The 12911-nt window shown below is 35.0% G+C and overlaps 1 protein-coding gene across 1 annotated transcript in view; it reads left to right on the forward strand.

The window, feature by feature from the left end:
* The first annotated feature begins 2297 nt into the window (after positions 1-2297).
* nrn1la (neuritin 1-like a) overlaps positions 2298-12911 on the forward strand; it is a 54152-nt gene continuing 43538 nt past the window's right edge. The window contains exon 1 of the mRNA XM_077710285.1: positions 2298-2569. Coding sequence (XP_077566411.1) covers positions 2524-2569 — 46 coding nt within the window. The 5' untranslated portion in view covers positions 2298-2523. The remainder of the gene's footprint in view (positions 2570-12911) is intronic.

The raw sequence follows: 12911 nt of genomic DNA on the forward strand, positions 1-12911 counted from the left end.
GTATGTATGTATGTATGTTGGTATGTATGTATGTATGTATGTATGTATGTATGTATGTATGTATGTATGTATGTATGTATGTATGTATGTATGTATGTATATATATATATATATATATATATATATATATATATATATATATATATATATATATATATATATATATATATATATATATATATATATATATATATATATATATATATATATATATATATATATATATATATATATATATATATATATATATATATATATATATATATATATATATATATATATATATATATATATATATATATATATATATATATATATATATATATATATATATATATATATATATATATATATATATATATGTATATATATATGTATATGTATATGTATATGTATGTATATATATATATATATATGTATATATATATATATATATATATATATATATATATATATATATATATATATATATATATATATATATATATATATATATATATATATATATATATATATATATATATATATATATATATATATATATATATATATATATATATATATATATATATATATATATATATATATATATATATATATATATATATATATATATATATATATATATATATATATATATATATATATATATATATATATATATATATATATATATATATATATATATATATATATGTATGTATGTATGTATGTATGTATGTATGTATGTATGTGTGCATATGCATGTGTATTATATGTATATATGTATATGTGTATATATATAGCAGTATCATCTTTTAATAGAACAAATGAGAAATTCAGAAACATAACAATGATGGGCATTGGACATGATCTCGAACAATGGAGACAACTGATGAGGTAAAAAGGTGATGTAAATTTTTTGGGGTACTTTCCTGTACAGTAAATTGACACGAGGAATATGTGCAGTTTGCATATCTGTTCTAACATTAAGCTGCATCTGTGTCTATTGACATGGGCAATGATGGCGTATTTGCACATATTAATTTGTTGGTAGTCAACTTAAATTAAAATGGGGATATGTGGAGCTCGTAACTTCTTTTTCATTTAAGTCTCTCTTGTATTACTTTGCTTAAATGATCTTTTTATTTGTGCACCAACTTGAGCAGATTGAAACTTATGTTTGAAGACTAGAGTTCTGTACTTTTTGGTATGTAATTGTTGAAGGTAGACATGACTTATGTTAACATGATCATTGCCTATGTTAATATTTAGTTTGTTAGCCTGTTTATCTTCGAAATCCAGAATTTTTATGAAAACAAACTGATTGTCTATTGCAAAGAGCTCATCTGGCTAGGAGAAGAGCTGTGCGCATCAATATTTTGATCGTGATAGCATCACTATTTTTGGCCACTGGTCTTAGATATTGCTCCTTTAAGCCTTGACATTTGCAAACATTTTTGTCAATAGCAGACAGTTTGTGGGGATTTCTCAAGGCAGACTCAAACAGCACACCAGAGCCCAGGGTGTACATTAAGCTATCAACATTTGAAATCAACATTACCATTTATTTGGATGTATTTGACAAGAGAAGTAATATTTTTGACTACTATCTGCTTAGTTTGTCCGTTTTCGCACCTCATTAGAAATATTGTTTGTTTGTTTGTTGCTTCAGCCTGAGTGGAAATATAGCTGAAGCTTGTGTTATATTCTTTCAACTGTTCGGTCTGCTGTGAATCTTTTACTGTTTTCCGCTGAGAATTTGGAATAAAAAAAAAACAGTTGAATTGATATATTGTGGGATGTTCAAGGGTTGCAAGCTGAATTCTTTTATGTGAGAAAATGCTAATCTTAAGCATTTTACACATAAGGATGCAAACGCAAGGTTCAAAAAATCACTTGACCTCAGTGGACAGTTCTGAGTAACCTGCCCATCAAATAAATTAATGACCAATTACAATTTGGTTGTGCGAAGTATAAATGCATGAAGTTTGGGTACATTCACGCTATTTCAAATGTGGTTTAAAACAATCTTTTGCCAACAATTCCTGAGCTGTTTAAAACTGCATTGTAATGGTATGTCTGGGACTCATACTCGACTTTAGATTTGCAAGCTAATTGCTTTCCCCAAATTGGTAACTTAAATCTTTTTCGTTTGCCTACGAGCATCTAAAGCAAAATCTCATTAAACTTTTAATTTCTTGAACAATTAATTTTCTTAGCTGCACCCCAATAGGTTTGCGAATCGAACTGCGTCCAACCCCCCTTGACTTATTTGACAGTAGCCCTCATCATCCCCGTCAGTGCAGAGGCAGATGTGATCGCGTTCCGTCCTCCCCTTTCCTCTCCACTCCGCTCTTTCTCCTCTCCACTCTTCCCCCTCCAATGCATACTTTCCCTCCCCATCAGAGGAGCATCCTGTACAGCCTCTCACACCGGACGATAGCGCTGCACCAAACATAAGAAATACAGTTCACAGATGCGAGACAACCGACTTCATTTGATCTTAAAGCGTCGTGAAGAAGCTCTTTTGGTTGCAACATCATGAACTCTGTGTGCTGTGTCTTCGTGCCTGTTGCTCTCATCCTGAGTAAGTACTTTAAATAATTTAATAAGTTTATTGTCTAATACATGACCCACATTAATAGTAACAGTAGATAAATGCATCCTCCAAACCATTTTTTTCCCTGCAGGTGCACATCTGCACGTTGTTTTCAAGATATTTATGAAAAGGAAAATGTTTGAGGATGTGTTTTTTTTTAATGGACTAGCACACCTTGGCTACGTCTCACTGCACTCAATGCAGACTTTTGTAACTTAATTTTCTGTCATATATTTGAGTCATCAACAGCCGCAACCAAGTTACATAGCCATCTTTAACTTTTTAGTCCAACTAATGACTCTAAGTGGCATCTCGCATGTTTCCTGTCAAAGTCAGTTGTGTGCTTAAATGCTCATCTGTCATCTGCCATTGTTGTCTTCTTGGTTTAGAATAACTTTGTCATTGTAACAAGTACAACGAAATTGAGTTGAAGGTATCTCTTTTATTGCTGCTGACAGTTGAATAAAGAATAGGAAAGCAGATAGCAGATGTCCCGCGGGAGCACGATGCCGTAAGGGATAGAGGGAACAAACAAAGTTCCGCCATGGAGATAAATGATAAATGGATAGCATCTGTCCGCCTCCCCCTTCCCCTATTCCTCACAGTTGAGTCTCATGAGACTTCGCTCCGCTTTTTTCCACGCAAAAACATCCTCTTTGACAGTTCACTCGCCCTCACTCAATATTTGTCACATGCACATGCGCTTTGATACATTACATCATGTGTGAGAAAGCGCCATGGAAACCAACATCCACAGAAACCCTGTTATGTTTTTGACATTGGCTGCTATTGAAGGAAATAGGTGTCCAATTCATTTGTTCAAATCAACCAAAACATTGATTAAAATCATCTTTTTGCTATACTATTTATTGGGCAACTCATTAGACGTTCAACCGATTTTTGAATGGAAAAGACTGGTAAAGATTGATTGCCGACATCCCTCCCAGTCAAATAAGATTGGATTTCTAGTGCCGTCAATAGCATCTAAAAAATTTGCATTTATAACCAGTCCTAACAGTTTAAATCAATTGGACATCAATTGTTGTTAGTATTAGGAAATTTAAAAAATGTATCTCTTTTATTGATGGGACTAATCAGTATAGGGCAAATTTACCCATTTAAGAGAGGTTTGTAAGTTTGATCTTAAGTATGTATAAAGTTTAAAAAAAAATACAGGAAATGATGTACGTTTTTTAACAATTTGTTTGTATAAAAAGGTGGGCAATAAGTATTGGGCAACTAGAAGAGGTTATTTTTCAGTACTTTGTAATTTAACCTTGATTGGCAATGACAGTGGTGAAACAGTTGCTGTCATTCTTGACTTGGACACACTTTAGTCAGTAGTTTGGCTAACTCCTCTGCAAAGATCTTTTAGAGATCTGATATATTTAAGGGCTTACTATCAACTTCAACTATCAACTTCTTCCGTATGGTTTTGATTGGGTTTAGGTCTGTAAACTGACACGCCTGCTCCAAAACCTTGATATTCTTTTTTGTCGGCGCCACTCTCGGTTTATATACAGTGTTTAAATATATACAGAGTGACCCCAAAAAACGAAAACTTTTCAATTCCGCATTGGCAAAGGTCAGTAAGTTGTAGCACGGCGAAACATTAACACAAACTAAGTCAACACTCTACCGTATTAGTAATCAGGTTAAATATTTGCAAAAAGGTTGTATCCTAGTGAGGATAAAGTGGTTCAGAAAATGGATGAATGAAATCTAGTGATTAAAACTGAAGAGAGAGAGCTATTTAAAACTGTGACAAGAATTCCAACAATGACCTTTTCTTTTAGCATAACGTATGCTAGTCTTTGTAATTAGTGCTGTATTAAGTACGACTGATTCTTACAATGGATTTATATAGTTGGCATTATGGTTGGGGAAAAAGAAGGAACAGAAGAGTAAGCTCCTTGTACCTTTTGCACATCAGGGGTAAGGACAGGATTAGTACATTTTAAACTCTCTCTTCTGAGAATAACAGTCCAATTTTTTTTCCTCCAGATGTTGCAAGCACAGTCACTGCAAATTGTTTTTGAAAATCTTTTAAAGTTGCAGTGTGGCATTTCATTTGCTGTATGTGCCATACTCACTTTTGACAAGCCTAATATTGCCTGTTCTTTCCAACACAATAATCATAATACCTGTGTCAAGTGTGTTGAAAGAGGCAGTGAAAACTGTTTACTGACATTTATATTGTGTACATAATAATGAATGATCTTCATACTCATGCTGGAGATGTATGTTTCCTCTAATTTGTTACTTCTTCAACACTTCCATGTTTGTTGTCTTTATTATACCTATTGTATTGGACGAAGGCCACTTTCTCTTTTTCTAGGTCACAATACTTATTGAAATTTCTTCCCTTAAAACTTTCTTCGACCTTCAAGAAATGACAAGTTTTCTATGCACCAATTCCTTCTATTACAGCCTTTCTCTTTCCCCTGTCAATTTTATTCCCAGCGATTAGGAGCTTTTTAGCAATCACTTTTTTTTTTGCTGCAAATCACATTAAACTGAATCCTGCACATGTACAATTAAGTGGCCCAAGATGTTCTGACTTTTTTTTTCTCCTCCCTGCAAGGCTTCATAAATACAGGTCATGAACTCTGTAGTTTCATCCTGCCTCCTATAGCTTTTCTCTTATAAAATGCTTATGTTACTTTTTCTTTGGCCTGGTGTCAGTCACATTACAGCACTCATATTGACGGGTCCTGGTGCAAAAGAGTACACCTTTCCAATCTTCTTTGTGTATGTGCCATTGACTTGATGAAAGTAGTGACCTTGAATAGTCACTGTTTTCATCTGAGTATACACTTCTCATGTAATCTTGGCAAACATTGTACATTCCTGAGGAAATGGAAAGTGAACATTAATTCATTTTCTGTACCACTTATCCTCTCAACGGTTGTGGGGGTGCCCTAGCCTAGCCCAGCTATCTGTGGGCAGTATGCGAAGACACCATGACACCTTGGGACAATTTAGAGTGTTCAACCAACTTAGCATACATGTTTTGGTTATGATCCAAATGTGTAAAATTCTAGCTATTTTTCAACTGTTCACAAGATTTCTATCAGGTCTATATACCATAAGAATTCACATCTAGGGCAAAGGAATTGGGGGATATTTTATGTCCTTCCCTTCAAATTTGATGCAGTGTACTTAAGCGTTCAGTTGAAATGAAAAATAAATAAAAATAAATAAATAAGATGTACATCTGTGTGTGTATGTATGTATATATATATATATATATATATATATATATATATATATATATATATATATATATATATATATATATATATATATATATATATATATATATATATATATATATATATATATATATATATATATATATATATATATATATATATATATATATATATATATATATATATATATATATATATATATATATATATATATATATATATATCTCTATATATATATATATATATATATATATATATATATATATATATATATATATATATATATATATATATATATATATATATCTATATATATATATATATATATCTATATATATATCTATATCTATATATATATCTATATATATATCTATCTATATATATATCTATATATATATCTATATCTATATATATATCTATATATATATCTATATCTATATATATATCTATATATATATCTATATCTATATCTATATATATATCTATATATATTATGGTGGATATAAGATTTAAGTAGGTCCATATTATAAAAATAAAAAAAGACTGCAAAAATAATAATTTAAAATAATGAATTGTCTGGCAAATTGGAATTTAAAACACACGGGCGCCACAAAGAACTGCTGGATTATCACTGGCTCATACATTTAGGACCATTTCATTATCCCATTAAGGATACTTAACTTCTCTTGAGTTTAAAAATGCTCTTTGAGGTACTGGAACATAACTAACCCCATACTTTTTTTTCTTTCTTTAATTACCCCTACTATCAGAACACACAACCACATTAAAAAAGTGACTAATGCACTGAACAATTGTGATTATGAATGGACCATCCATCCGTTTTTTTTTAGAAACAGAGTGCTTGGCAGGTAGTCGATTAATTGCCTGATTTATATAATGCCAGCTTTAAATCAACAAAGCAAGCAGGAACTGGAGTAAAGTGAAGTGTACCTGCTAATAATGTTCATTTAATGTACTTATTTCTTCACAAAGTTCATTTTGTGAGTTCTGAAAGCACTAAATGACTTTTGAAAAGAGGAACAGTTGCATAACTACTACTTCAATTCCAAACCCAATTCCAATGAAGACTAGACATTGTGTTAGAGAAACATAAGCAGAATACAATAGTTTGCAAATATTCTTCAACCTATAATTAATTGAACCAAATGTGAAATCAAGACAAAGACAAAACCTGCATGGATTTTTGTCGGTTCCTTTGCTTTCCTTTTATATTCCCAAAGCATGCATTGTGGCGCGGGTGGTCATTCGTCTGAGTGTGCCTTGTGATTGGCTAGTTACCAAATCAGGGTTTGCCCTGCTGACTACCTACAAGTGACTGGGATAGGCGCTTTTAAGGATACGTGGTCCAGAAAATGAATGAATGATGTTTATACGCAGACATTAATGTCATCAACTTGCGAAATTCGTCATCATTGTTAAAAAAACAAAAGACAAAACAAAAGTGAACGAGCAATGGTTAAAAAAAGGTGCAAATAATTACCTTTTAGCTTTTTGATCTAGAATGTTAAAACTTCAGGCAAACAAAAATGTCTCAAGTGCCTCCAAAATCGTCATCATGGGCATTCAGTGTCAGTTTTTTGGTCTTTCCACTTACATGCAGAGATTTCTTCAGATTCTCAGGACAATTGGATGGTATGATGAACCGTAGATGATGAGCCTCCTAAATTCCTTGCAAATGTGTAGAAACCTTGTTCCTAAGCTATCTTCTCACTCACTTGCCCTGTGGAGGAGGCAAGGCATGTGCCGCGGAATAACAGCCAAAACAATCTGACTCAAGGACAGTGTCTTCCCAAGAGCCATCACCATACTCAACTCATTCAATTCCATTCAACTTACTAGATGTCTCAATCGTCAAAATACTTTGGAGGGCAATTGGTGACGAGAGTGTTATTAGAGTGGAGACTTTTTTTAATCCAGTGCAAAAGAGCAGGTGCTTAAGCACCAACAAGGGTATATTGTGCACATGTCTAATAATTCCTGATCTCAGACTCTAAGGCAGATTTACTGACCACTCATTCACCATGTCACCATGTTCAAATGTAGTAGTTGTTTTATATTGCAGCCAAAAATCTCATCTCATCTCATTTTCGAAACAGTTTTATTGTCATTAGGTTTGCGAGGGGTCCTTGAGCCAATCCCAGCTGTCTCCGGGCCAGAGTCAGGGGACACCCTGAATTGGTGGCCAGCCAATCACAAAGCACAAGTAGACAAACAAACCATTCACTCAAAACTAGGGGCAATTTAGAGCATCCAATCAGCCTACCATGCATATTTTTGGAATGTGGGAGGAAACCGGAGTACCCAGAGGGAACCCACACAGGCTTGGGGAGAACAAGCAAACTCCACACAAATGGACATGACATGTATTTGAACCCAGGACCACAGAGCTGTGAGACCAACATACTAACCACTCACACCACCGGGTCGTGCAGGCAAAAAATAAGTTCCATTATCGTACTAATGTGACCTTCACCCAGTGTTTGTGTTTCTTCTGTCGCTTTTCCTCATCATATTGTGTGCATTGTACACAGGAAGAGGATGTTGTTTAAAGACACTGCAGGAGTTGCAACAATGTGAAGTGACGTTCCCATTAAAAAAGGATGCACTTGTCCCAGTGGATGCGCACATATGTCTTTTGTGCTTGCATATGTTTGCATGCCCCGTCACGTACTCGTCTCTAAAAGGACAAGGAAGTTGGCCTGGACAAAGCCTAGCTTGCTAATGATAGAAGATTGGTACTTGTTTGATAATATTTTTTTCATTTCGGTGATTTTTGTTCTTATTTGAGTCTTTAAAATTCCTAATGGATTTGGTGTGTGCTGCGGGCAGCTTTCATTTGAACAAGCTCTATCTAGTTCATGATTTTTATCATCTACTATATCTTGAAGTCAAAACAAATTTTCAGAAGGTTAAGGTGCCTGCAGGCATAGCAACGAGCAGTGTCCTTCCACTCCAAATTACTATATTCATTCCATTTGTGATGGGTTTACCATGAGCTCATTAAGTTTTGCTTGTCCCCCATGATTGTCCTTGGAGATATTGTAAGCTGTTGTTTGCACAAATGAGCTATAATAAACAACAACATCTGCAAATGATTTAAATGATTTTAGCATCAGGTTGCATATTTAATGCAACATTCCCCTCGGGCAACACATAAATACCCCGTTTGACTAAACAACAAGCGTGATGGTGCATTGTTGGTTTTTTTCACGTGTTTTACAACACCAGTTAGCAAGAAAGCCAAACTGGAGCTACGTCTTTACGTCTTTACATAAGAAGAATGCGAATGTAGGATGTCTATGAGTGCTGAAATGTCTTGAAATATATTTTGACATGAAACATGGCAATACAAAGTGCTTTCCTCAGACCCAGTGTCTTTATTAAATAAATAAAATGGTATTGGGGGAAAGCTTCTTGCTTAAAGAGCATAATTTGATGTTTCTTCTGCACCTATTAAAATTGCTCCCAGTACTCAATGCAGTTATAGATCGATGCTGTCAATACCCCCATGGCAGTAATTACAGCCATCTTGAATCCCATCTTGAATCTGTTATAAGCGTTACTTCTTGGTGGGAACATATTTGGATGTCTATTGGTCTATATCACAGGTGTCAAAGTGGTGGCGCGGGGGCCAAATCTGGCCCACTGCATCATCATTGTGCGGCCCGGGAAAGTAAATCATGAGTGCTGACTTTCTGTTTTAGGATCAAATTAAAACGAAGAGTATAGATGTTTGTTAAAATTCCTGATTTTCCCCCTTTTAAATCAATAATTGTCATTTTTTAATCCATTTTTTTCTGTGTTTTTAGTTCAAAAATCATTTTGTAAAATCTAAAAATATATTTAAAAAAAGATCAAATAAACATTGTTTTAGATCTATAAAAAACGGTATATTCAGGGCTTTTAATCCAGTTCTTTTAATCCATTTATAAAAAAAAAATCTAAATATTATATCTAAAATGGTCCGGCCCACGTGAAATCAACATGACGTTAAAGCGGCCCGCGAACCAATCCAATTCTGACACCCTTGGTGTATATAAAATGTATTGAATTGATTGTGCGGATCACTGATGTTTGTAAACTTCTTGAAAAGGAGAGCACAAAAAAATGCACGGAAGATATAAACCCACATGCGCAGAACCGCAGGGTGTCAATTTTTGAAGGGTAGCAAAATATGACAGAACACCGGTCGCCCAGTCCAAGGGCATGGTCGCGGATGCATGGACGCCACTGCGATAATGCCATGTGCAGTTTCATCATTTAGTAGGATGAGTAAGTGTCTTAAAACATTTGACCGTGGGTGTACCTTTAAATTAGCCTCTGACAACTCGCTGCATTTGACGAGGATTTGAGCCTTCCTGCAGTGAAAAGGTTGAATTGAGAGGTTTTTTCCCTTTTACCTGCTCATCATTTTCCACCCTTGTGTCTGTTTTTTTTTTCCTTCATTCATTTTCTTAACCTTTATCCTCACAAGGGTCGCGGTGGGTGCTGGAGCCCATTCCAGCTGACTTTGAGCCAGAGGCTGGGGACTGAATCGATGGCCATCCAATCAAAGGGCATAAGGGGACAGACAACCATTCACACTCAAACACATACCTAGATGCAATTAAAAGTGTCCAATCAGCCTACCTTGCGAGTTTTTAGAATGTAGGAGGAAACCGGAGTACCCGAAGAAAACCCACTTAGGCCCGGAGAGAACATGCAATCTCCACACAGGTGGACGTAACCTGGATTGTCCCAGAGTGTTCTCAGCTTTTTCCTATTGATAATAGTATTGATAATACAATTTATAAATAATGAACAACTGATGTGACGGACTTAGTTGTCTCTATGGTATATATATATGATAACGTGCTTGCAAATTCTGAATTTCAGAAAAAATAGTTGTTCGTAGGATACGTTGGGTGTGTGTGTGTATGTGTGCGCCTGGGGAGCAAAGTGCTAACTGTGATAAGTTACAGCAGCCACTTCAGGTGCTGAAGTCAATAAAAGCTCATTAACTCAACAAGCGGGTCGGCGGCTCCGTCCAAAATGATACACCTCCCACTTTGTCTTTCTCGCAGGGAGGTATAAGGTGCGCATGTGGGCGGCTGCGGGTTTCCCCTCCATCTGCATTCATGTGTGAAGCATTAAATCGATGGGGGCACATGCTTCATTTCCTCTGATGCAGGGACGATGCAAGGAAGACAAAGACACAATTGAAAAACAACAGTCATGATCATATGATATATGAAGACAGTCAATGTGACAAAGGCTGTTATATTACATTCCACTAATACCAATATTTTCAAATTATTTCTTATTTCCCAACCTTCTAAAGGCATTAACTTTCAATTCATTTCAATGCAGAATGACATGAAATGTTTACCCTGCATCAAATCATTGCAAAATTGAAGAAAAAGCCAATCGGCTTTGTGGAAGGAAGCACAAATACTACATAGATCATCTTTTACTATACGCTAATTTTTCCATTTTCTCTATTAATTATTATTGTTTGCTTTCTTATGAGACTTTCAAATTACGTTCGTGTGCTAGTGGAAAAAAAGTGTGTTCGGTTCTGTGTGTTCAATGTGCCTAATTTGCTTAAACTCCTCTTTACACACAACATTTATTGTTTTGAATAATACACAACGAGTGTTGATTTTGGCAGCAATTTACGTGTCTGTCGTATTTTAGACGAAAAGTCATATTTTAGTCATTTCAAAATGTGTTGAATACTCAAGTTCCGATCTATTTTTACTTGACAAACACTTTCAATGATTTTTTCTGTAAATAGTTATAATCTTAAAAAACGTTTCCCAACAATTAAAAAAAATCATTGATGTCTTAAGGCTGTCCAGATACGAGTTGAAGAACCTATGTCGTTTATAAGTATATTCTATAATGTCCTTCTAATGACACAACTTGCTGAAGTTAGCAGCACAAACATATCTATGTCATCATAAAACTCATCTCTCATCTCATCTCATTTCAACCGCTTTATCCTCATTAGGGTCACATGGGGTGCTGTAGCCAATCCCAGCTGTTTCCGGGCCAGAAGCGGTGGACCACACCCTGAATGGGTGGTCAGCCAATCAGAGCACAAGGAGACGTACAACCATGCACACTCACATTCATACCTAGGGGCAATTTAGAGTGTCCAATCAGCCTACATGTTTTTCGAAATGTGGGAAGAAACTGGAGTACCCGGAAGTAACCCACGCAGGCTCGGGGAGAACATGCAAACTCCACACAGATGGACATGACCTGGATTTGAACCCAGGACGCCAGAGCTGTGAGAACGATGGGTTAAACACCCACGCCACCGAGCCACACTATCGTAAAACTACTGGTTACAATTTAACAAGTTCGTAGTTTCCCCACTGGGAAAATGTATTCAATTATTATTTCGGGCTTATTACATTTGACTCATAACCATCTTATGAATCCAATGCAATTATCATAGGGCACGGTAGAAAACATATGAACATATGAAAGAATTTTATGTAGCAATTTTATGTCGTCTCATCAGAGGAAACTGCCAATCGTCTCATTATGTTAGTCATCTAAGATACTCGTCATTGTCTGATAATAATGTAGGTCAACTATATATTATTTTGGTTATCGTCATAGTTAACGAAAAAGACACGGCACCCAAGTAAACAAGTTTTTTTTTTTAAACATAGTATTTCAATCTTTCATTATGCCTGCAGTGTTGACTCCCTCTCAATAAGCTCTTGGTTCCATAATGTACTAAGCAGCTCCCTGCTGTTCATCGATCTGATTTATTACCCCAGTTGGGCAGAGCATTGCTCCGTGGAATTGTTCTCTTTAGTAAAACTTGTCAGGTTAAGCGCCTAGCTTAAAGGTACATTGGAAGAACATACTGGGTGAGGAGAAATAAATTCTAGGTATTCGATTTGAGAAACAAATCGGGACTTATAACCACACAACACTTTATGCATCCTCTATGGACAGTTCTGTGGTTGGCCTTCGTTAAAAGAATATGCAGTGCATGTGGAAAGTCTCTTGGGTGCATAACTCTTCATAAATTCATGAATTAATCAATCAGGGCGGGTGTTAGACCTCTTAGTTTCCCTCTGAATCTTAATTCT

This window comes from Stigmatopora nigra, chromosome 2 (genome assembly GCF_051989575.1).
Source record: "Stigmatopora nigra isolate UIUO_SnigA chromosome 2, RoL_Snig_1.1, whole genome shotgun sequence".
Taxonomy (NCBI): Eukaryota; Metazoa; Chordata; class Actinopteri; order Syngnathiformes; family Syngnathidae; genus Stigmatopora; species Stigmatopora nigra.